Source organism: Pipra filicauda, unplaced genomic scaffold (assembly GCF_003945595.2).
Source record: "Pipra filicauda isolate LSUMZ 115617 unplaced genomic scaffold, ASM394559v2 scaffold619_size212394_pilon, whole genome shotgun sequence".
NCBI classification, from domain to species: Eukaryota; Metazoa; Chordata; class Aves; order Passeriformes; family Pipridae; genus Pipra; species Pipra filicauda.
Genome location: NW_024104775.1, coordinates 96,458 through 121,235, shown reverse-complemented (window position 1 = coordinate 121,235; position 24,778 = coordinate 96,458). Strand labels below are relative to the sequence as shown.

General features: G+C 57.4%; 2 protein-coding genes across 21 annotated transcripts in view; one reads left to right on the top strand and one right to left on the bottom strand.

Annotated features, from left to right (window-relative positions):
* Window positions 1-7,593: 7,593 nt before the first annotated feature.
* LOC113985923 (erythroblast NAD(P)(+)--arginine ADP-ribosyltransferase-like) lies at window positions 7,594-9,929 on the bottom strand. Of its 3 annotated transcripts, none has more exons than XM_039388195.1 (3): window positions 9,913-9,929; window positions 8,241-9,097; window positions 7,594-7,898 (listed from the first exon to the last, which is right to left on the bottom strand). In XM_039388195.1, the coding sequence occupies exons 2-3, from the start codon at window positions 9,016-9,018 to the stop codon at window positions 7,813-7,815; spliced, it is 864 nt and encodes a 287-aa protein (XP_039244129.1). In that variant the 5' UTR covers window positions 9,019-9,097; window positions 9,913-9,929; the 3' UTR covers window positions 7,594-7,812. The 3 variants fall into 3 exon arrangements, with proteins under 3 accessions (XP_039244129.1, XP_039244128.1, XP_039244127.1); XM_039388194.1 differs by lacking the exon at window positions 9,913-9,929 and adding an exon at window positions 9,635-9,695; XM_039388193.1 differs by lacking the exon at window positions 9,913-9,929 and adding an exon at window positions 9,306-9,628.
* A 1,834-nt stretch (window positions 9,930-11,763) lies between these two features.
* SCRIB (scribble planar cell polarity protein) overlaps window positions 11,764-24,778 on the top strand; it is a 104,244-nt gene continuing 91,229 nt past the window's right edge. For 11 of the 18 annotated variants that reach the window (XM_027717165.2, XM_027717159.2, XM_039388191.1 and 8 more), the window contains exon 1: window positions 11,768-12,060. In XM_027717165.2, coding sequence (XP_027572966.1) covers window positions 11,899-12,060 — 162 coding nt within the window. In that variant the 5' untranslated portion in view covers window positions 11,768-11,898. Of the gene's footprint in view, window positions 12,061-24,778 lie in introns of all 18 variants that reach the window. The other 7 variants (XM_027717175.2, XM_027717172.2, XM_027717173.2 and 4 more) reach the window with 4 other exon arrangements.

The following is a 24,778-nucleotide window of genomic DNA, read 5'->3' as shown; positions in this document are numbered from 1 at the left end:
GCTTGAAGCAACCTGGGCTGGTGTAAAGGTGTCCATGCCCATGGCAGGGGGGTGGAACAAGATAAGCTTCCAGGCCAAATGATTCCATGATTTCCTTTCTGGTCCTCTCAATAAAGAGTTCACACACCTTCAGTCTCTCCAGGCTTCCTTCTCACCGTGCCTGAACCCCGCCTTTTCCATCTATGTCTGGGAGAACCAGCCATAAAATCAGCTCTATGGGAGGGGATCAAAGGTCCATCAGCCCTGGAAACCCGTCTCCCATAGGGACTAAGAGCAGGAGGTGTGGAAAACACACAGGAACAGGGACAGCACTTCTGATTCTTCACCACTTCTCAGAGCCAATTTCAGCTCCGTGGGGCTCCGGAATCTCCAGCCCCAGATGGGTTTTGATGCCTGTCAAGAGCCTCAAAGCATTTTGCTGTCACCAACTCACCCAGAGTTTCCCTAAATCCCTATCAAATTGGAATATCTGCAGCAGCCAGAGGCAAGGAGTTCTCCAGCTCAGCCTGAGAGTCCATCGTGGCCTCCTTCTCCTTTGGATCTGCTGCTTGTCCTTTGGCTTTGGTAAGAAAATCAACACCTCTTGACCCTTGTCATGGAATCATGGAATCAAGGAATGGTTTGGGTGAGAAGTGACCTTGAAGCCCACCCAGTGCCACCCCCTGCTATGGGCAGGGACACCTCCCGCTGGAGCGAGTTGTGTGGGAACAGGCGCTGTGGGAAGAGCCTCCAGTCCTCCAGGACCCACCAAGGGAGCCCCCAGAACCGGCTGCCCCAGGAGAGCACCGATGGAAGGACCAAGGGCTCTTCGCCCATCACCAGGAGCAGGAATGGGGTGTGGGGGGGGCTGAGTCCCATCCTACCCCTGGGGATTGAGCCCCCGTTTGTGTCCCCAGAGCCCTCCTGATGACCCTGCCCGGCACCCCTAATGCCAACAGCCACCGTTTCTGCTGCCCCCTCAGCTGGGACCACCTGGGACAGCACTGGCACCAGACCACACACCAGCACCAGAGCCCCTCACCGTGCACTAAGCCTGCTCCAGCACCCCCACCCTTGTCTGCCACGATGGCTGTGGTGGCATCACCAGTGCCACCATCACCGCTGCAGCTTCTGCTCAGTGACCCCCTGTGACGGGGCTCTGGTTGGTGCTCGTGGTGCTGGGGTGGAGGAGGTCACGCCCTGGTCGTGACCATGGTCCTTTTCCTTTTGGTTCCAGCCAGGGACACTGGTCAGAGGCAGAAGCAGGAGCTGGCACCAGAGTCACTGTGGGGTGGGGGGTTCCTTGTCCTGTTCTGTGTCACCCCCCATCCTGCGGCACAACAAGTCGGAGCTCAGTGGGGGTCTTGACAAGGCCAGCTGTGACCCTCATACCAGGGATGCTGGGGGATGTTGGGGGGTTCAGGGACCAGGGAGCAGAGGGACTGGGGTGCCAGGGGGGAATGGACCTCTCCCTGCCCATCTGTGGGGCTGCTCACTGCTGAGGATGGGAAGGGGAAGTGGCAGCTCAGAGTCAACCCACCCCAGAGGGAACCCACCAGCCGTGTCACTCCGTGGCACACCTTGTCACACCATGTCAAACCGTGCCAGCAGAACCAAGGCCCCTCAGGTGGAGGCACGTGATTGGTGAGGGGGTGGTGTGGACCCCATGCTGGGTCTGTGCAAGGTGAGGTGGGGGGAGATCAATCCCATGGGTGTCACCCCCATGCTGGAGGTGCTGTGGCTGCTCCTGCCCCACTCACTCACTCGACCCTGACATCGTGGTTTAAGAAGTGATAGTATTTGCTGTGGAATGCACCATAGGAACGACCTTTAGCTGAACTAAGTGATTTAAAGGGACTAACCCAGTTACTCTATAACCAGGCAAGCAAAGTAAAGAAACAACGAGAAGGGAACTTAGGCAGCCAGCTGAGCAACTGTTAGGATCCGATTATTAAAAGATGCTTCTGCCTGAATTAACGTGAAAATGAGGCCATATGCCAAAGTCAATAGTATGGATTTTATTTAACTGTAAATATGAGGTAGAGAGAGGGAGGTAGAAATATACGGTCAAGTCTTGGATATTCACAGGGTGTGTCAGATGTTCCCAAAACTTGAGATGGCATAGGTGTAAGCAATTGTTTTTTTTCCCACAGCTTGCACAGTGGAATTTTGTCTGGTGTGCTAATTTCCAACCTTCATTTAGGTCTGGAATTAATGCTTTCTTTTCTCACGGTTTTCCACAGTGGGAATTTTTGTTCAAGTGGCTTACCCAGATCTGCCTTACCACGCCAGGTTCCTGTTGTTGCCATCTGCTCTTGTCACAAGTTCCTGTCCTGGTGGCTTATCTTCTGGGAATTTCCTTCTCTGACAGTGTTTTGAGAAAATTAACTGCATTCGTTAAGTCCTGGCAGCAACATCCAGTTACTGTATAACCAGGTGCATTGTCTTGAAGAGAACTGTGTAACTTAGAACTTTGGGGGCTCCAGACAAAGACGAGCACCGATAAAGATGCTCAGAGACCCTATAAGGACATTCATATATGCTAATGAGCATTGGGAAATGTCATGAATATGTAACAGAAATGTGAGGAATGAAAAATTAATAATCATGTAATGCTGACATATCAGCTGTAGCTGGGATACCTCTGTGTGCTCTTTGACAAAATGATTCCCAGGGCACATGAACTGATTCCCAGGCCACCCGGTGTGCTGTGACCGTGCAGTGCATCACGGGTCCTAAAACTCACAAATTGAGTCTTAAAGGTTTCCTTTACGTGCTGCTTTTAGACAACAACCTCCCTGTCCTCCTCCTCCTCGCCGGCCACTGCCGTGGCCTCGAGCCATTTGGTCAGGACGCGGCGGACAAGGGGTTACCTGGGAGAACCGGTCGGGATGTCTCTGGCCGGAGGTGCAGGGCCAGCTCAGTAGCCACCGGCTCCCGTGGCCATCGCCCGGCTCCCGCACACGGTGCTCCGGTACCCCGGTCGTCTGCGCCCCGCGGGCCCGGGGACGGCGCTTGCCGCGCCCCCGTGGCAGGAATGCGGCCGGGCGGCGGCCGGACGTGTCCGAATGACTCCCTGGCCGGCGGATGTCCCCGACATGTGGAGCTCCCGGGCGTGAGGAGCCCACGGCAAGTGGTGCCCCCCCGACAGCCCTTGGCCATTGGGAGGCGGCGGCGGTTCCGGTCCCACCGGAGAGGTGCAGGCGGTGACCGCCGGGATCGCGGCGTGCGGAGGTGAGAGGCGAGTGGCCGGGAACGTGGCACGGCCACGGGGAGCGGCACAAGTGCCCCCCGGCTGTGCTCACCTGAGGCGGCTTCGTGGGTCCCGGGGATCCCGTGGGGACCCTGCAGGGACAAGGTGAGGGGAAGTCCCGTGCCAGCCCCGCCGTCCCCCGCTTCCCCCCAGCAGCTCCCGACGGCTGCTTCTCGTCTTTTCCGGCCGAGCCCAAGGATGCGGGGGGCGATCCTGGGGAGGTGGGGGACAGTCTCGGCTCTGGGACATTCTCACGGGGAAGTTGGAACTGGGGGGTGGGTCCTGTCCTGGCTATTAGTCGCAGTGGTGGCTGGATCTGGCAGGGAGTCCTGCTCCTGGCCCTCCCCGCTGCCCTCCCCGGGGTCTCTCTCCCGCAGGTTGTGCCTCCTGTGCCGGAGCCCCCGCGCAGGAGCCGGGGGACACCGCGCTCCTCGCCGACGCCCCGATACCGTGGCCGCCCCCCGCCAGGCTGCCGGAGTCCCCCTTCCCAGCCCGGCGCTGGCCGTGCTGGCCGCGGTAGCCGGGGGGCTGCTGGCCCCCGGTTGGTGGGCGCTGGCCCCGCCTCTGACCCTGCGCCCCGCCACGGCGCAGCGGGTGCGGTGGCGGCGTGACCAGGGCGCGAGGTGCCGCGGGGTGCACAGGTGAAGGGGGACACCTGAGGGGAGGGCGGAGGGTGGTGACGCCCTGAGGTCGCACGTGTGTCACTTCTCCCCAGGTGCTGCTGGGGTCGGTGCGGGGGCAGCGTGTCGCGGGGAACATCTGCTGCATCCACCTTCAGGCTCCTGCACTGACAGCATGGGGGGGGACCCGGTGTGTGTCCTTGTGTCCCTGTCTCCCTATGTCCGTGTGTCCCTTGTCCCAGCTGACCCCAACACCTGTGACCTGCAGCTGCCCCTGGTGCTCTGCTGGCTCCGGGGGTCCCGGCAGTGCCGGGCTGGGTGGTGACACCGTGTCTGTGTCTGTGTGTCCCCATGTCCGCGTGTCCCCATGTCCGTGTGTCCCTGTCCGTGTGTCCCTGTTCCAGGCCGTGCCACCATCCGTGATGTGCAGCTGACCCTGCTGCTCCGGTGGCTCCGGGAGTTCCGGCAGGAGCAGGAGCAGGAGGGGACCTGGTGGCCTTCGACGTCCCCTGTGGTGACCTCACCTGTGACAACTGCTCCTGGGGGGGCAGAGGGGACACAGGGAGAGGGGGACACAAAGGTGGACATAGGGGATACAGGAGGACATGGAGGGACGTGGGGGACATGGGGGAACAGGGATGGGAGGAAAACACGGGAAGACACAGGGAACAGGAGAATGAAGAGGAGACATGGGAGGCCACAGGGAGAGACATGGGTAGGGGAAACGGGGATATAGGGGTACACTGGGGTCATGGGGGAAGACACAGGGCGGAAGCAGGGGTACAGGGGAACTTGGGGGGCACAGCGGGACATGAAGGAGCACGAAGGGAAACAAGAAGGGACATGGGGAGACATGGAGGATACAGGGGGGATGCAAGGGGAATGGGGAGGCTCCTAGGGGGTGTTATGATCCACCCCAGAAAGGACGGAGTTACCCAGGTTCTTATTAATAAATCCTTTGGGGTGGATTAGAGTGAAACAACACTGAATAATGAGTGTTTGAAAATATATATATATGTATGTAGGGTTTATTTTAGAACAATTTTGTTTCAAAGGTAAACAGGTATGTTGCCATTTTGGGTGTTATCATCTATCTCATCTATAGCAATATGGCATGAAGATAACCTTTAGAGAAAATGCATAAGGGAGAGAAAGGAAAGACAGGATAAGGGTAAGGGAAAATAAGGGAAAGAAAAGCTGAGAGTGGAAAGATGTCTATAGTCACCACCCACGGGGTGCAGCGATGACACTTGGTGGTTGCAGCTTCCATGTCTGTCAGTTGAAGTGGTGGCCTTGATCCATTGGGGGTGGGGGAGGGAAGCCCACACACTCCAAGAAATTATGAGTTATTATATCCATGGATGGTGTCCTGGGCCGTGCCTCAAGCCTCCAACTCTGCTGGGCCTGCAGAGTTCCTGTGAGGGGCCTGGTAAACACGTCTCTTCTCGCCTTTTCAGGACTTGACACCTTCAGCAGCATTGGCAGGGGGGATGGGTCCAGCTGCCTCTTCCCAGCCTGCAGAAGTCCCCTGGCAATCCTGGAATGCGTAAATCATGAACCATTTCCGTCTCTGACAGGGGGTCTGGGGGCAACAGCAGAGCCGTGTCCCCTGGGCAGGTGACACACTGAACCAGCAGCACCAGCTCTTTGAGGAGTACCAGGGCCCCTGTCGCCAGGCACTTGGCCGTGACCAGCCCTGGGCCATAGGTGAGACCTCCAGGGACCCCACTGTCACCCCTCAGGGATGCCCTCAGGATGTCACTGAGGTCCTGCTCATGTCCCTGTCCCCTCTCTGTGTCCCCTCACCAGGGACACTGCTCAGCTACCTCAAGATCTACAAGGAGCCCATGTCCACCCCCAAGAACACAAAGAGGTGATAGAGTGGGGACATGGGGATGGGGGAGATGAGGGACACAGAGTGGGGACAGTGGAGACATGGGTCAGGGTTCCCACAGGAGCTGAGTGAGGAGTGGGATGCTTCAGCCGAGCCACCAGCCTGGAAAGGGGAATGATGCTGTGATCGCAATGTCCCCATGTCATTGTGTCTCTGTGCCATCATGTCCCCATTCCACCTTGTCCACATGCCACCACATCCCAGTGTCACCGAGTCCTCATCCCACTGTGTCCCCACACCACTCATCCCCATGCCACTCCATCCCCATGCCACCACATCCCTGTATCACCACGTTTTCGTGTCACCATGTCCCTGTGCCACGTGTCCCCTGCCTGCAGGATGCTTTCCCAGCTGTGGGGGTGGCTGCAGTACCTGGAGAGGTCCATCCCGTGCAATGGGGACCCCGATCCTGCGGCCCCACAGCCCTGGCAGGGCCAGCACTCGGACTATGTGCTGCACCGCAGGCACCCGCCGCTGCCCACCGTGAATGTCCCCATGTCCCCGTGTCCCAGTGTCCCCTGCCCCGATGCCGCTGTCCCTGCAGGAGGTGGCTGGGGTCTCCATGATCACCCAGCTGGCCATGTGCTCAGGTGGGACCTGCCACCCCCTGGGCCCTTGACACCAGTACAGGAGAGGTTCAGACCTTCCACCCTCACAGAGCCCACAGCAGCACAGGGGGGTCTCAGACCTCCTGGTACATGAGGAGGGGCTGGCACCTCACAGGGACAGCTCCAAGCCCCCAGTTGTGTGTCTCTGCACAGCTGTGTGCTGGTGACCATGGGGCTGATGGGTGCAGTGATCCGGCATCACTCTGGCATTGATCCAGCATGGATTCAGCATTGATCCAGCATTGATTTGGCATATATCCAGCATCACAGAATCACAGAATGATTTAGGTTGGAAAAGACCTCCAAGACCATTGAGTCCACCCTGTGTCTGATCCCCATCTTGGCACCCAGACTGCAGCACTGAGTGCCACATCCAGTCATTTCTTGAACACCTCCAGGGATGGGGACTCCACCACCTCCCTAGACAGCCCCTTCCAATGTCTGACCACCCTTTCCATGAATAAATTCTTCCTGATGTCCAGCCTGATCCTCCCCTGGCACACTTGAGGCTGTTTTCTCTTGTTCTATCCCTTGTTCCCTGGGAGCAGAGCCCAACCCCTCCCTCCTCCTCCTGTCAGGGAGTTGGAGAGAATGAGAGTCTCTCTGACCCTTCTTTTCTCCAGGCTGAGACCCCCAGCTCCCTCAGCTGCTCCTGGTGCTCCAGACACTTCCCCATCTCTGTTCCCTTCCCTGGACACGCTCTAGCCCCTCAGTGTCCTGTACTGGGGACCCCATACCTGCCCCCAGGACTGGAGGTGCTTCAGCAGTGCCAGCACAGGGGACAGGCTCTGCCCTGGGCCTGTGGTCACACTGTGTCTGCTACAAGCCAGGAGCCACTGGCTTCTTACCCACCTGGGCACACCCGGGCTCATGTTCAGCCCCTGTCACCAGCACCCCCAGGAACTTTTCCAGCTTTCCAGCCACTCTATCCCAAGCCTGGAGCATTCCATGGGGTTGTTGTGATCCAAGGGCAGGACCCAGCATTGGTCTCTGGGCAATCTGTGCCAGGGCCTCACGACCTTCACAGGGAAGAATTTATTCCCAGTATCCCATTTAATCCTGCCCTCTGTCCATGAGATGCCATTCCCCCTTGTCCTGGCACTCCAGGCTCTTGGCAAAAGTCACTGGAGCAGGATGAGGTGGGTTAAAGGAAGAAGGAAACTCATGGGTTGAGCTAAAACCACTTTAATAATTGGAAAGAAAAGTTAAAATATTGAAAGGGAGAAAAAAATCCCCAAAGAGAAGCAAATCCCCCCTGTGCCCCCACTCGGCTGCACCCCAACCCCCCAGCCATGGCTCAGGGAGGGCGTCCCCTGGGCTTGTCCAGTGTCCCCCTGCAGGGGGGGGTCCCCGTGCCCCCCGGCCCGTCCTGCTGTCCTGGGGACACCGGGGGCTCCGTTCCTGAGCCCTCGTCTTGGCCGGGCACGGTGGCAGAGGTGACAGCGGTGTCCTCGTGGCTCAGGGGGTGCCGATGGCCACTGCCAGGGCCAGCATTGCCAGGAGGAGCCCAGTGAGGCTTGGGGGGTCCCTGCGGATGCTGCTGCCTGGGGGGGTGCAGGGGAAGAGGGTCAGGGGGAGCTGGGTTACCATTGACTCCCTACTTTCCACAAACTACAATAAAAAATAGAAATCCCTCACCTTGAGGTGTGGATTGGCTCTGCCACTGGGAAATGAGCCCGTTGTCAGGACAACACCCTGACATCCCATCCCATCCAGTGCCATGCAGTGCCAGGAGAGCAGCTGGAGCTGTGTAATGGCCAAAGCCATAGCACCCCCATCCCCTGCCCCACCACCCTCACCCCTTTCCCAGCAGAGCTGGTGCCCTGGTGCCACCCCGGCCCTGTCCCCACACCCAACCTCAGGTGTCCCCACCCCAGGGATGTCACCTCGGAGCCACGCGCAGTTGTATTTGCTGTACACGCCGTGGGAGCGGAGCTCGATGTGGGTTTTGTCCCCTTGGCGGGTGACACTGGTGACATTAAAGGTCTCGAAGGGCGGGATGAGGACTTCCTCCTCGTTAGGGTAGTGGGAGAAGTTTCGGATGTTGGCGCCGTGGCAGGTGTGCACCTCGAAGAAGGTGTCGGTGCCGTAGTGCTCGCTGACATTTCTCAGCAGGGAGCTGGAGGCGAACTGGCCAAAGCGGATGGTCCTGCCAGGCTCAGTGACGAACCGGATCCCTTCAATACCCCGGTACACGTCGAGGCAGCGGGGGTGGGTCTCCTCATCCCGCAGGTCATCCAGGGCCTCGGTCAGCAGGAAATGCACCACCTTGAAGGGGAAGTTGCGCAGGTATTCCTGGAGGGAGCGCCCCGCGCTGCGCACGGCCCTGTTGAACTCCAAGTATAGGCCCTCCTCCATCGAGTAGGCCATGAGGGCGATGGCCTGTTCCCGCCGCAGCCGGGACCCCACAAATTTGCGGCTGTGCCATTTGATGGTGGCCTTGCCCCAGGCGTCAGCGTAGTCGCTGTTGGTGGCAAACTCAGTGCGGTTGAGCGCCCTCAGCGCCTTCGCCATTTTGATGCGGCAGCGCGAGTACTGGTCATCGAAGGAGTTGGGGGCCATACTCAGTTCAATCTCCCTGAGGCCACTCTTAAGGTCTGGCCGGCGTGGGGGGACGCCGGTGGCCAGAGTCGTGGCCAGCAGCACCAGCAGCAGGAGCTCCATGGTGGGCAGAGACTCTCCAGGGACCCCCCAGACACTGTGAGGACGCAGGCGGGGCCGCGGCCGCTTCCTCTGGGAGGGACTGGGGAGGTGGGGAGGGGGAGCGGAGTCAGCCCGGGGAGAGGGGACACCCCCGGCCGCACCCCCAGCCAGGAGCCCCCCGGCCACGTCCCGGCACCGCCCCGACCCCCACCCTGGTCCCACGGGCCGTCGCCCCCCGTGCCCAGCACCCCGGCCCCGGCCCCCGCAGCCCCACGGCGTCACCCCGGGACCCCGGCCCCAAGTGTTACCTGTGCCCTGCGCTGGGTGTGGGGTCTGGGTGCTGCTCCCGGCCCCCCCTGAGCTCCTGCACAGGGGACACGGGGCTGCTCCGGCTTTTTATAGCGGGGATGGTTGGGCCTGGATCCAGACCCTCCTTCCTGCTCCCAGGTAATTTTACTGTCCCCCACAGGCCCTAGAGCAGCCGCTGCCCCTCCAGCCACAGGGACACACAGGAAGGTCCCTTCCCACCCAAACCAGTCTGTGATTCCATGACTCTGTGAAAAATTCCTTCCTCACAGTTTCACAGCCACTGCCCATTACGGGCAGTGAAACTCAAAGGCCCTTGGACAGCTCTCACCTCCTCCTGCCTGCACAAAGGCCTGTTCCTCACCAGCACCTCACCAGCACCTCATCAGCACCTCATCAGTGCCTCACCAGCACCTCACCAGCACCTCACCAGCACCTCACCACTGCCTCACCAGCACCTCACCAGCGCCTCACCAGTGCCTCACCAGCACCTCACCAGTCCCTCACCAGCACCTCTAACCAGTCCCTCACCTCACCACCTCACCAGCCTCACCAGCACCTCACCAGCAGCCTCACCAGTGCCTCACCAGCACCTCACCAGTCCCTCACCAGCGCCTCAGCAGTGTCTTGCCTCACCAGCAGCACCTCACCAGTCCCTCACCAGCACCTCACCAGCACCTCACCAGCACCTCACCAGCACCTCACCAGCGCCTCACCAGCACCTCACCAGTCCCTCACCAGCACCTCACCAGTCCCTCACCAGCACCTCACCAGCACCTCACCAGTCCCTCACCAGCACCTCACCAGTCCCTCACCAGTCCCTCACCAGCACCTCACCAGTCCCTCACCAGCACCTCACCAGTCCCTCACCAGCACCTCACCAGAGCCTCACCAGTCCCTCACCAGCGCCTCACCAGAGCCTCACCAGCGCCTTGTGCTCTGGTGTCACTCAGTTATCGGTCACTTTCTGTTCATTGCACAAATATTTCTGATTCCACAGAATGAGGGATGCAGAGCACACAGAGCCCATGTCCTGCCCTGGGTTGGTGTCCCAGGTGTCCCAGGGTGTTCCTGGGCCACTGGGCTCTGCTCAGTGTCACACAAGTGTGGGTGTGAAGGTGCCACTGTCAGACAGTGAGGAAGGAGTATCTGTTCTCTGAAAGATAAATGAGAGAGAAAGGAGATAAACAACCACAGTAGGATCTGGTGTGAGGGTGAAGAGCTGTATGCAGGGCAAAAGTAGCTGGGACAGACAATTGTGTCTGGAGAGGAATTGGATAGAAGGGTTGGCTGACAGTGCTGGGCTGGAGCAGGGATAAACTTCAAAAAGCAGGAGAAACTGGGTAAGAAAGAGAAAGAGTGACAAAGCAACCAGGAAACTGTGAAAGCAGTAGGGGCTGGAACAGGGAGGTCCCGAGACAGGTCAGGGGTAGCCAATCGCTTTGCACTTTGGCTTTTGTCACAAAGCAGTGCCTGGGCGTCGTGTGCCAGAAGGGACACATGTGGGCTTTGATTGCCTGTTGTGCCTTGTGCAGAGAAAAGGGATGGAGGTACCTGCTCTTTGTCTCTCCTATTACAGCACTTGTTTCTCCAGCTCTGCCATGTCCCTTTGACTTCTGTTCTATGTGTGGGCATGGGCTAAGCTCTGTTCATAAGGACCTGTTTCCTACTCCTGGTTGCCTTCTTGCACCATCTCTGGTCCCACCAGGCTTTTTTACAAGAGAAATATTGCTGCACCACAGAACTTCACACTGTGGCAGGGGACTGTTGCAAAGTGTTTTCCTAAATCTGGAAAACAGATCTTCCAGTTACGTGTGTCTGTGTGTGTGTGTCCATGTGTGTGGGTCTCTGTGTGTGCCTCCGTGTCTGTGTCTCTCTGTGTCTCCATGTGTGTGTGTCTGTGCGTGTCTGTGCGTGTCTGTTCATGTCCGTGTGTGTGCATGTGTCTCTGTCTGTGTGTCTCTGTCTCTGTGTCCATGTCTCTGTCTGTGTGTGTGTCTGTCTGTCTCTGTGTGTGTGTCTCCGTGTCTCTGTCTGTGTGTCTCTGTGTGTGTGCGTCCATGTCTGTCTGTGAGTTACTGAGGAAATCCCAAGCCCTCGCTGTGCGAGCACATTTGGGCTCATTCTTCCCTCGGGATATTTTTCCACAGGGATGCTTGGGGGGGCGGGTGCTGACGGCCCCACGGGGGCCCGCGGCTCCGCTCGATGCCCGGGATGCCGTTCGCGGCCCTCGGGGCGGGGCGGGGGGAGTGGACTCCATTTCCCAGGGACTCCGTTTCCCAGGGACTCCGTTTCCCAGGGACTCCGTTTCCCAGGGACACCCGCGGGGGGCGGTGCGGCCCCGGGCGCAGGCCGGGAGCGGCTCCGGGAGCGGCTCCGGGAGCGGCTCCGGGAGCGGCACCGGGAGCGGCTCCGGGAGCGGCTGCAGGCCCGGGCGGCGGCGCGGGAGGAGCGGAGCGGGGGCGCAGCCGCCGCGGGAGCGCGGCCGCCGCTCGGCGCAGCCCGGCCCGGCCCCCGCACATCCGGGCGCTCCCGCAGGCCCGTCCCGGGCGGTCCCGGGCGGCTCGGCCCGGCGGCCCGGCCCGGCCCGGCGCGATGCTGCGCTGCATGCCGCCGCTCTGGCGCTGCAACCGGCACGTGGAGGCGCTGGACCGGCGGCACTGCTCGCTGCAGGCCGTGCCCGAGGAGATCTATCGCTACAGCCGCTCGCTCGAGGAGCTGCTGCTGGACGCCAACCAGCTCCGCGAGCTGCCCAAGGTGAGCCCGCGGACCGGCACCGCCGTCCCGCGGCCCTCGGAGCGCGGCTCGGCCCGCCGGGACCGCCCCGGCCCGCCGCGGCCGCTCGGGCGCTGCCCCGGCCTGCGCGGCCCCGCTCCCGGGGCGGCCTCCACCGAGCCCGGCGTCTTCCCCTTGCTCGGGGGGCCGGGCAGGGGGTCGCGGGTGGGATCGTGCGCCCCGCGAGCCCCGGCGGCCGTGGGTGCGGTGCGGCCACCCCGGGCCGGGAACCCCCCGGCTGTGACCGGGGGAGAGAATGAGGGAGAGAGCCTCCGACTGTGATGGGGAGCCCCTGGCTTCGACAGGGTCCTTGGCTGTCCGGTGAGTGGGACAAAGGGGTCTCCTGACCCCAGGGGGAATCGTTGTCCCTGTGTGTCACAGTCACTGCCAACCAAAGCACAGCGTGAATTTTAGGTCTGGTTTAATCCATAAATTTCAAAAAGTGTCAAGTAAGATCATTAAAAGTGCTAGAACTGCTTTATAGTTGTGATCATTGGGCTACTGAGATGCTCCAAGGGCTGAAGCCTCTCTGCTCTGGAGACAGGCTGGGAGAGCTGGGGGGGTGCAGCTTGGAGAAGGCTCTGGGGAGACCTTAGAACCACTTCTAGTGCTTAAAGGGGCTCCAGGAGGGTTGGAGAGGGTTTGGACAGGGTCCTGGAGTGACAGGACAAGGGAGAATGGCTTCCCGCTGGGATATTGGGAAGGAATCATTCCCTGTGAGGGTGGGGAGGCTCTTGCACAGGTTTCCCAGAGAAGCTGTGGCTGCCCCATCCCTGGAAGCGTTCCAGGCCAGGTTGGACAGGGCTTGGAGCAACCTGGTCTAGTGGAAGGTGTCCCTGCCCATGGATGAGTTTTAAAGGTCCCTTCCCATCTGAAACCATTCCATGATCTGGGACTCCAGCCTGTACTTGCAGCTTCTGCTGCCGTTCTGTTCAGCTGCAGAGCTCTCTGTCCACACAGGGCACACCGGGATAAGCCCTCCATGTGCTGCCCTGCACCTCCGTGGTCTCTGCAGAAGCAGAGGACCAGAGATCTGCTTGTCTGCTGGCCCAGTCCGGTGTCTCTGACTCCCAAGGCTTTGCTCTCACAGGGCGGGGGCTGGGCATGGGCTGAGCTCTCGTGTTTGGCTGCCAATGTGCCATCCAGCAGGAACCCAAGCCATGACACCCCTGTTCTGTTGGGATGCTGGGGGCGGGAATTCGAACTTGCTTCTCAGGAAGCAAAAGGCCTTAAAACAGTACTGGGCTTTGGGATATTCCAAAGCAGGTTTTGCCTGCTGTATCTCCTGTGGAAACTGTACCATTTTTAAAAAGTTAGTTAAGTACTGCCGGTGCCAGTAGGGGTTTGACTGCAGTGTGTTTGGAGGGATGCTCCTCAGGGAATATGGGCTGAGTTGCCAGTTTATTGAAAAATTGAGAAATAGGTCATTAGCTTTTGAGTTTTTCCTTGCATTACTGACATGTTATGGATATATGCCATCAAATCTGGGAAAAAAAAATCCCTTAGAAAACAAGAACTTGATTTTAATTCAGACCAAAGTAATTTGGTTCGGTTTTGTTAAAATATACAGTGTGCACATCCCCACCCAAACAGATTCTCTCGTATGAAAGTGGCAGGTTCTTGCTCTGATATTTTTGGGTTCTCTCTGTCTTTCCCCTGAATCCCTGTGAGCTGAGCTGCCTGTGGGATTCGGTTGTGGTGTTGTTCAGGTATGGAGACACCAGTGTGATGTTCTCAGCTCCTTTGTGAGGTAGCTTGGTATCTTGTTATATTTTAGACAGGGAGATCTCCCTGGAAAATGTGTGTTATGGGCAGGTTGGGACGTGGGAATAGGTGTAAGCCCCATCTGCAGAGGAGGGGGATTGCGACACGCCTGCAGACAACCTGCCAGTCCCTGCGCTCGGCTCCGTGTCCCGCTGAACAGTCACAGCCCAGCCTGGTGCTACACCGAGCCCCTTGGGACTGGGACAAGCTGGGGTTTGTGAGCTTGGAAGAACATCTTTTGGATTATAAATGCAAATTTTATACTGACATTTTATTTAGCCTGTGATCAGGTGGATACAATGCTGCCTGTGCTCGAGGTGCCATGTGTGTGCCCTGAGCACTTTCCTGAGTCACCCCAAGTGTTTGTGTTTCACTCAGCTGTGACTGTTCAACTTGAGCATTAGAGCTCTTGCTGTGACCTGTCCTGGGCTTACAGGCTCCTCTCTGTTGTTTGACTTCCTCTTTTAGACTCTCTGGCAGAGAATTATTAGAAGAACAAAGAGAACAGACTGGTCAGATCCTGGTCCTCAAGTCTCAGGAGATTTAGTAAATCAGGAGAGGGACAGAGAATGAGGAGCAGCAAACGGTGTGAGCAGCTTTTGTACAAGGAAAATGAACATTTTCAGGACATCTTAGTCTGTCTGGAAAAGGTAGTAAAAGGTAGAGACATTCCTCATCTGATGGCAGAGGTCTGGAGTGCCACCAATGGCCCAGAGAGAATGGCCAGGGAGCAGCTGACCACTGCTGCTTCTTGCAGCAGGCCTGGAGGGCATTGAGTGAAATCAAAAGGGGCTCAGTTCAGAACAAATTAAATTGCATTTTGCATGAAAAATTATTTAACCGAGCTCTGGAACCACTTGCCATATGACATAATGGTCATCTAAGTTAACGTGAGCTCAGGAGAGAAGTAGAGCAGTTCATGCAGAAGATGACCAAAAATGAGGATCTGCAGAGATACCATAGTGCCTGTACTGCGTGTCCCGGGAGAGGCTTGGAGGGAGTTTGGCTTTGGACTCTCTGTGCTCATACTCCTCCCTCTCAAGCGCTGTCTGAAGCTGCCGTGGACTTTCTCCGCTTGTGCTGGGTGTCAGCCCAACCCCAGTGAAACCTAAACGCCCTCACAAGCCAGGTGAGTGTTAGGTGCCTGCATTTGGGGACAGGAGGGGAGACAAGCAGAGCAGCCCTGAGTGCTGCTGCTCCTGAGAAGAGCTGGGGGAATGCTGCCCAGAAACGCTGAGCCCTGGAGACACGTTGGCAGAGGGAGCAGAATCCCACCCCATGGTCCTTCCCTTTTCCAACCCCCCCAGGTTCCCTCTGGCTGTGCCATGGCTGGTCCAGAGGCAGGTGAGGAGGAGGAGGAGGAGGAGGTCTGCAGTTGGTGGAATGAGGAAGCAGGTTTGATCCACCTGAGGTTGGACCCAGTGTGTGTCCTGGGGGTTTGTGCCCATGGCACTTCACTGAGAGTGCCGAGGTGTGTTTGGTCACAGGCGTGCGGATCGCTGCGGGAAGGGCGTTGGTTGAGGATATTGCTGTGGGTAGGGACAGATACCCAAGGCAGGAGTAGGAATCTGTGTGGTGCAAGGTGGATATGGGATGAAAATGAGAGAGGGAAGGTGGGAACACTGGGTTTGGGCACACATAGACCCTGAGGGAGGATGATGGGAGAGGTCTTTGGTTGGGTCGGGTGGATATTTTCCAGGTGAGGAGCCTTCATGGAAACAAGCCTTTTGTGGGAAAGAGAGCCTGGGAGGAAGGGTTTGTGCTTACCACGAGGCAAGGTGGGGAAAGGGCAGTATGCTTGCTTCACAGGATGGGGCTGCACGTGTCTGTTCCGTGGGAGAAGGTTTAAAGGACACTGAGATGAGTCTGTGGGAGAAGCAAGTGGAGATCTGTCAGAAAAACAGGAACAAGAGAGGATGTACAGCCTTGGACAGCAAGTTTATGTTTGAGGGCTCAAGAAGGGCCTTTGGGGAAGGCTTCCCTGTGGAGGTAATTTTTGAGGCAAAAGGATGGAGGGATGGCTTTTGGAAAGGTCAGACAACTCCCTTGAAAATGCCTGACTCTATCCAGCCCCCCTTCTGAGGGGTTTCTTACCCAGTGCCTGCTGCCAGCCCACATCTCTCCAACAGGCTTTTATGTGTCCTTATCCCACCTGGTCCAGAAACACGGGATCTCTTGCTCTTTCTGTGGCACCATTTTCCTCTGCAGGATTTCCCTAGTCCCCTTTGTGCTGCTGCTTTGCTCTGGATCCAGTGGGATGCTTGCCCTTCCACGGCACTGCCGAGTGACACCACTGCACTTTCCTCACCTCTCCCTTCCCAGCCGGAGAAGTGAACCCGTGTTTCTCTCCGTCCTTCAGTGCCGGATGCTGTTCTGCCCGCTCTCGCTTCTTTTTCACTTGTCCCATGTGGAATCTTGCCTATTTTGAGCCCAGATTTTATCTTAGAGTGGTTTTCCTTGGGATATTTGAAGTGATACATTAAATCTGCGTGGGAGCATCTGCTGCCCTGTCGCAGGGATTTGCTGCCAGGGTGGTACCACGTGACTTAATGGAAAACAATAAATTCCCTTTGGTAAGTTGCCTGTGTTCTTCACAAGTGTCTGAATTCCGGAGGTAGAAATGCCTTGCCCTGTGCTGACTTCTGCCCTACCTGTCTTGCACAGAGCCATGGCTGCAGGATGTCTGCAGCAGTGGGGTGGAGAGCAGGTCCCTCACTGGGGGTGTAGGTTTTTGGGAATACAGCAGGCTAAATCATTGCATCGGTACTGCCTCTCACCGGGCCTTCCTTGGCCCTGGTTTGGTAGGAAGTCAGTGGTGGAAGCACCTGCTCGGTCTTCCCTGGGTTGTTTTAAACCTCTTGGTACATCTCTGTCAGGTGGTTAGCACCTGACTCATCCAGGCCACTCCATGAGCACTTGAGAAGCACAAGTCTCACCAGGCAGGAATGAAAACAATCTGGAATTTGGAGGAGGAACTTGAAAGTGGTGGATAGAGCTGGTCACAACCCAGAAGGATCCAGAGGCTCTCGGAGGAGTGCTCCAGTTTGGAGTATGGGGAGGCAAAAGGGAGAGGTCAGAAGAAACCTGGGTGGAGCAGAGCTGGTAGGACCTGGTGTAGGAGGACGAGAGGGTGGAGCTGAGTAGGGACTGAAATCCTGAGCAAGTCCATGCAGAGGAGGGAGGAGACCTCAGAGCTCTCCTGTGTCAGCATGAGTGTGCAGAGGGACAGGCTGCTGGAGACCTGTCAGAGGGATGTGGGGCTGGAACTGTCTGAGGCTGTGGTCAGGCTGGGGGTTGCACAGAGAGGAATTCCAGGGCTGGCTGTGATCCCAAGGGTGTGAGCAGTGGTGATGCTGAAGAGGGGATTTCTAGGCATTTCTAAAGGAGGAGCTGCAGTTCCTCTGCTTTCTCCTTACTGCAGTTCCCATGACGAACTGGGCCCAGTGCAGAAAACACTCTTCCCATTGCCCAGTGAGCTGATACCTGCTTTCACTGGAAATCATGGGAGATGGACACCAGGGAGAGGAGCCTGTTGGTGTCCAGGGCAGGTCCCACCCTGTTTGGGCTTGTTGCTGTTTGCATAGTGGCAAGGCCCTTTGAGACCGGACAGGTTGCAGCTGTTCCTCCTGTTTGGGCTGTGGCCTGGGGGGAGAGCATCGGTGTCCTGCGTCCGGAGCTGGAATCCCACTGCACCAAAGTGAAACCCCAGGCCGTGGTTGTCACTTTCCCAAGGCAAGGTGGGGCCTCGCAAAGCTAATTAAGAGCAGCTTTTAATTTCCTGGCATCTGGGGCCTGCAAGGAGGATCTTGGGTTTTATTTACTTCCATGGGGGAGTAAAGCTGCTCCTTCTAATCTCTCCGTGCTAATAGCCCTTCCCTGAGAAAGTCAGGGAGCCAGGAATCCTCTGTGGCTCACGAGCCTCGGAGACCGCCAAGGCTGAGTGTGCAGGGGGCACCTCCTCTTGCTCTGGATGTGGTTCTTTCCATCCCAGGCTGTGTCAGAGCTGCAGCTGCATTTGTTTAACAAAACCAGTCATCAAACTGGTTTCGCTTGCTGGTTGTGAGACCTGTGTGCAGAGCTGGCATGGCTCTCTGTGCCTTCCAGGAGCTTAGGAGCCCTGTGAGTTAATGGTACAGCTGGAAGTGGGTTTGTCTCTTCAAAAGCCAGGATTGCTGCTGCCCAGCAGTTGAAATAAGTGCAGGCCATCTCCCCTGCATCTTTTTCCCTCTGAGCAGTAACCAGCTGTCCTATAAACCCTGTGTGGTGACACGGGGGAATGTACGATCTGTGCTGGGGTGGCAGAAGCCGAGTACAGGCTCAGCCATGGAGAAAAGAGCTGATAAAACTCTTGGACATACAATTCTTGGACATGCAAACAGGGAATAGGAAAGAGAAGCGCAGGCAGATTTTAGGCTTGAGGTCTGCAAATAGGAACTGACTGTTAATATTCAGCTCTCTGGGCTCCAAGATGTGTTCAGCTCTGTACTGGACAGGTGTGGATGTGCTGCCCTGCCTGGGTCTCCCCAGCAGCTCGAGTCTTGGAGGAGGTTTAGGTGCATGGAACAGTGAGTTACAGAGGCAGCTGGGCAGCAGAGAGGTTCAGTGAAGCAAAGCATTCCTGAAGATTCAGGTGACTGTGGCCAGAATGGTACTGCCTCTCACCGGGCCTTCCTTGGCCCTGGTTTGGTAGGAAGTCAGTGGTGGAAGCACCTGCTCGGTCTTCCCTGGGTTGTTTTAAACCTCTTGGTACATCTCTGTCAGGTGGTTAGCACCTACCCTGGCTGTGGGCACATCACTGCCAGCTCGGACCGGGTTTGCTCTTTTGGGGTTCCTCCTGTTCCTCGGTGACAGTTCCCTGTGCCGGTTCTTTTGGGGTTCCTCCTGTTCCTCGGTGACAGTTCCCTGTGCCGGTTCTTTTGGGGTTCCTCCTGTTCCTCGGTGACAGTTCCCTGTGCCGGTTCTTTTGGGGTTCCTCCTGTTCCTCGGTGACAGTTCCCTGTGCCGGTTCTTTTGGGGTTCCTCCTGTTCCTCGGTGACAGTTCCCTGTGCTGGTTCTTTTGGGGTTCCTCCTGTTCCTCGGTGACAGTTCCCTGTGCCGGTTCCCGTCCCTCGCTGGCGTTTCTGGCGCAGTCTGTGAAGCCTGAGTGCGGCATCCAGAGGCCTTGCCTGCACCTCTCGCATCTCTCTGGTTCCCTTTGGCTGCTGCTGAGTGTCTGCCAGGAATGATTTAGTTCATTGATGGTTGGAGATAGAGGCGGGGCTGGATTAACCTCTTCAGGTCTTCTTTGACCTGCTCTGTGTGTTCCCCTGAGTATTCCTGGATTTTATAACCCTGTTTCGCTGCCTCCCTGGCAGGAACTGGGCTGAGGCAGCAGTGGGAGCATGGTGGGTGGAAAGGATGCTGTGTGCTGAGCTGGGAATGTGGCATCATGGGGTCTCTGTGGGCTCTGACTCCTTGTTCCATTCATGGTTCAGGGCATTTACTGCTGTGTGTCTGAGCTGTCTCCCTGAGAGTTGCTCTGGCACCTTCTTCCTTGTCCTCTTCCTGCTCAGAGATGTTTGTGTCTGTGTCCTTCCACACAGTGGCACTTAACTCTTCTTCAAGACTTCTTCAGTCCCCGAGATGTGCTTCTCTGCACCCCGAGGGTACAGTCTGCCATCAAGTCCCCTGCTCTGGGGGGAGACTAGTTGCTGGGCTTGGTCTCACTGTCTTGTCTCAAGTTCCCAGTTTCGGGATTAGAGCTGGTTTACTACATTTTTTTGGTTGTTTGTTTTATGGTGCCTCTCAGTGCTGGAGATACATCGTTGGGTAAACTTAGGTGTGATTTCTGCATCAGGAAAACACAATCTGATTGAAAACAATTGGAACAGGTTATTACGTAATACAACTCTTGGCATTTTCCCCCTTGCTAATAGCTGTAGCGTTACAGATCAGTCAATTACTTTTTGTAATTGCAAGTGGACCCTACTTTCCTGAGAAGATGGTTTAGAAGAAGATGGTTTCCCTTGGCTGTATGGGAGAAGGGGATTCCTGAGGTGCTGGTATGCCAGGGAGGGGCCTAGGGAGGAAGAGGTAAATGGTAGAGCAGGTCAGAAAGGGGGAGAGGTCCTTGGATAGTACTTGGGGTACGTTAGGTTTGGCTGCTTCACCTGTAGCCAGGATGCTTTCTGTGAAATGACCTCTGCAGGTCTCTCCAGATTAATGTTTTTGCAGTAGAATCACAGAATCACTGAGGTTGGAAAAGACCTCCAAGACCATCAAGTCCAACCTTTGACCGAACACCACCTTGTCAACTAAAACACAGCACTAAGTGCCACAATTATTTCGTACATCCCAGTATTTCAATGGAAAATGCCTCTGGATGCCCCATGCCTGCTGCAGGGAGTTCTGGTGGCATTTGTCCTTCAGACTCCTCCCATCCCACTGCGCTGGACCGAGGTGGAGGCTGTGTGTCCTTGGGTTGTGGTCAGGGCCCCTCTCTGCACGCAGCCGTACAGCACCGCTGCTGCCTCGTGTTGGAGATGGGTCTGAGAGCATCGATAGCTCTCCAGTAACCCCCAGTCCCTCTCAGCTGCAGGGGGTTAATTGTGGTGCCCTGATCTAATTCTGTCTCAGGATTGCCTTTCTGTGGCCCTGGATTGGTTTGTTCCATCTGGACCAGAGATTCTTCCCTGCCATCCTGGCCCTGTGCTGTGTGCCAGGGGCAGCTGCCGCCCTGGCCCATCCAGAGGGAACGGCATTCCTCAGTCCTGCTTCAGCGCCTGGGAAGCAGCAGCTGCTGAGCCTTTGGCTCGGAGACAGCTTGCTTTGTCTTCGCTGGAATGTATTCCCCATGCTTAAGTACTTTTATGTATTTGCAATGCATTCCTCAGGGCCTGATACGGGGTTAAATAGTCGGAAATCCGCGGGTCTGCGGGGGGAGGGCCAGGAGCAGGGCAGGGAGCAGGGCAGGGAGCAGGGCAGGGAGCAGGGCCGGGAGCAGGACAGGGAGCAGGGCAGGGAGCAGGGCAGGGAGCAGGGCAGGGAGCAGGACAGGGAGCAGGGCAGGGAGCAGGACAGGGAGCAGGGCCGGGAGCAGGACAGGGAGCAGGGCAGGGAGCAGGACAGGGAGCAGGACAGGGATCAGGGCAGGGAGCAGGACAGGGAGCAGGGCAGGGAGCAGGGCAGGGAGCAGGACAGGGAGCAGGGCAGGGAGCAGGGCAGGGAGCAGGGCAAGGAGCAGGACAGAGAACAGGACAGGGAGCAGCCTGCCTGGTGCTCTCCTCCCGGCTCAGACGTGCACAGGGGCATGTGGGGCCACTTGTGTTCGGTGCCCTCAGCGCCCTGCCCTGCCCTGCCGGGCCTCTCGTGCCTCTCCTCCTGGCTGTGGGCCGGCGAGGAGTATCCTCCCCTCCCGTGCCCTTTGCTGTGGGTCTTGGCTGCAGACCCGAGCGTGGTTGTGCTGGTGCTTGATGTGGCAGCGGTGTCTCTTTGGAACTCAGCGGAGTTGTCACCTTTCAGGTGTTGGTAATGTGGCCAGAAGAGGCTGAAGCCAGTTCAGGATCTGGCAGATGCTGAGGAGTGGAGAAGGAAACACTGCTGGAGTTGGAGCCAGCTGGGAAAATCTGGTGTTGGGGGGGCAGGTGGTCTGCATCCACTGCCTGTGGTCTTGTCCCACACCACCAGCTGAGGCAGTCAGACCGAGTCCGTGGGTAACTAGCACGAGGCTCTACCTGGACAGTGGTTGTGGTGCCATTGCTGTGGCACCAGGGCTGCCCCTGGGGCTGGGGAGCAGCCGTTCCACTGCAGCTTCAAACTGATGTTCCCTCCTCTCAGCAGTGTGATCACTTGTTTGGCCTCTGCTCCCAGTGTTCCAGCCTCGTGCTACCTGGAGGCAGTGGGCTCTGCTGGAAGTGGACCTAGTCCTGCTCTGCTGAGGGAGCTGTGCAGCCTCCAGGGCTGGCATCCTGCCCGTGCTGCCCAGCCATGGGATACAGGTCTTTCTGGTTCTGTGGCCTCACCTGTGCCATGCTGGCTTTGAGCACAGTGGCTTGGAAGTGTCGAGTTTAACCTTGGAGCTGATCAACTCCCAAGTGTTTTGCTTTGCAGTTCCTCCTTCCGGCTTCCAGGCTGGCTTTCCCCACTGGCACAGGTGTCATAGGTCTTCTCTCAGCACAGGTGTGAAAGGGAGGGACCCGAGGTCAGGTCACACTTCCCCTGCCTGTAGTCTCTAGGCAGGCAAGGTGGGTGTGTGTGCTCCCACATCCCAGTGCCTGGCTGTGGAACACGCCGCAGTTTCTGCTTCCTCCAGGGGCAGGTCTTAGGATGTCAAGCCCGTGTTTAAGTAGGAAAATGGAAGTGAAACACAAGGCTCAAATACATGATCTGGTTTCGCTGTCAGCATTCAAGGTGTGCTGCGTTGCCCTTGCTGATGGATGGACAGATGGATTGACACCTCCTGCCCGTGGTGCAGGGTCCCGTGCATTTGTCCAGGCTGGAGACAAACACAAAGCTCAGCTGGGAGCCCAGCCCATGGTGGCTTGGGAACCAGGCCCTCTTGCTCATGAATCACTAGGAGAATTGTAATTGTTTTCCTGCTTCACAGTCTGATTCTGCCTTTAATTAAACCTGTGCTGTCCCACTGGAGGCAGGGACTGTGCTGGCAGGGCTGGACAGTTGGACTTGAAATTCTCTGAAGAGAAATGAGAGGTGAGGAGGATCTGTCCTTAGCACAGGCACTTCCAGGGTTGGAAGGGTTGGCAAAGTCTCTGCCTGGTATCCTTTTAGCCTGTGTTGGAGGAACTGTCACACAGCAGGTACCACTGGGGTGCTCGATCCGTGCAGCAAAATCATCTGCTTCCAGTACCACTGGCTCAGGGCTGGTGTTTTGGGGCAAGCCTGGGTTGTCACAGGTTGTTTCCGAGGAAGAGGAGGTGCCTGAGCCCTCCTGTTAGGGCAGCAGAGCTGGGAACACTGTGATGGTTTTGTCTGCAGAAGCAGGAAGGGTCTGTGCCATTCCAGAGTGAAGATTTTGTTTGCAGTGTAGAGCCGGTTCCTGTTCTCCAGCTGTATCAGTCGTCACCACTGTGTTTCAGAGCCGTTGGCCTGTATATGAGATCGTTGTGGCTCTGGTTAAGCTGGTGCCTGACTCCTCTTCCCATGTCCTGCTCCCCTCCAGCTGTGGTGTCTCACCTCAAGGGATGCCCTGTCATTCTGAGGTGATGCACTGAAACCTGCCTAAAGCCAGCTGGACTGAGGGGAGGAATGTCCCCGTGGCCTGGTGGCACTGGGCAGCGGCCCCCCGGCTGTCTGAAGGAGGGGTGCTGGGGCCAAGGCAGCACCCACGAGCTGTCCGTGCTGAGGACAGCACAGCTCCTTCTCTGAGGAAGCTGGTAGAGGAGCCTGGGCATCCATCTGCCTTCCTCTCTCCCTCTTGACACATGGAGATGGCTCTCCTCCAGGTACAGGTGGGAACATGGGGGCCAGCCATCGGAGAAGAGACAAGGTGATGTTGGGGAACAAAGACTCCCACGTCCTAGTCCCATTCCCCTGGAATTAGGCGCCAGGTGAAGGGGGGAGCTGGAGGTCAGCCTCAGGTAGGCCAGAAGCCCCTTTTTTTATAGCCTCAGGAAAACATAGAGTTGTGACGCTGACCTGGGAGGGGTGATCAGTCTGCATGCAGACATGGTCCGTGTTTTCCAGGTCCCAGGCTTGACAGCCGAATCCTTTCTCTCCTTCCTCGGGAGTGAAGATGCATCTTGCTGCCGGCAGGACGGGAGCTGTAGGACACGCGGGCTCGTGTTGCCGTCGTGTGCGCAGTGGAGGGGCACAGGGCACAGGGCTCTGGCCCTTGCAGGCCGGGTGCCGGCGTCGCAGGCACCAACATTCCGCACGGGAAGCTCGGTGGGTCTGGTGGATCCGTCCTCTTGACCTGCCATGCTCCTTCAGACTGCCCGGATTGTTCTGGGGCTGCAGCCCATTCCCTCCTCCTGTCTGAGCAGCAAGGCTGGCTCCACCAGCCCACCGTGCCACTGTGGGGGTGGCTGTGGTGACCCAGCGCTGTCAGCCCCAAGCTGGGCTGGCTCTGTCCCTAATCCTGACTGGGGAAAAGTTGGCTTTCCAGCCCTGCCCGGGATTTTGTTGTTTCTGGGAAACGGCATAGCTGACTGGTGGCTCAGAGTGTTTGTCCTGATCCTTTTATCCATTGTCCTTTCTCCTTTTTTCATTTTCCACCTCTTGATCTGACTGAATAAGTGAATGGGGGGAGGACCAAGGCTCTGCCAAGCATCGAACTGCAGCAGGAGGGAGCTGTGGGGGTGGTGTCTGAGTTCCCAGAATCACTGTGTGGACACCGTGGTTCTCTCAGCCTACTTAAGAGCTCCAGTAACCCTTCATTCATGTCCTGAGGCTCTGCTGCAGCCTCAGCACTAATGCTGGGAGCTTCATAGACACAAACACGGACAGTTAAAGAAGCAGGATTGAGTTTGGAGAACACGTCATGTCAGCAAGCTGGAGAAACACAATTTGGAAGCTTTGTCATGACAGAGAGGGGGATGGAACCTCCTCCAGATGGTTCCTTACAGACAGAGGCTGGGCTAAGAGGGCCCCTTGAGAGACTGCTGTGTACGTGTCACATGTGACTCTGGTGTGTGACACGTGTGGGACTTTGCTGTGTGTGTCCATCATGTGACGTTGCTGTGTGTGTCTGTACCGCCCTGGGTAACCTGCTGTAGCTGACCCTGCTTTGAGCAGAGGTTGGACTGGAGAGTCTTGAGAGATCCCTTCCAACCTCAGCCCTTCTGTGGTTCTGCTGGACCCACCTCCATGGTGCAGATTGCCTTTTGGAGCAAGCTGCTGTCTGAGCAGCCTTAACCCTCACGTGTGTCCTGCTACCTGCCCCTTTGCAGTTTTGGAGCCCTCGGCTCTCCGAAACTTCCCCTGCTTTCTGGATGTGCC

Excerpts from the sequence above, each read along its gene's own strand:
- LOC113985923 (XM_039388195.1), bottom strand. The coding sequence starts at position 9,018 with ATGGAGCTCCTGCTGCTGGTGCTGCTGGCCACGACTCTGGCCACCGGC. Across the intron at positions 7,899-8,240 it reads CAACTGCGCGTGGCTCCGAG|GCAGCAGCATCCGCAGGGAC; the intron begins GTGACATCCCTG and ends GCACCCCCCCAG.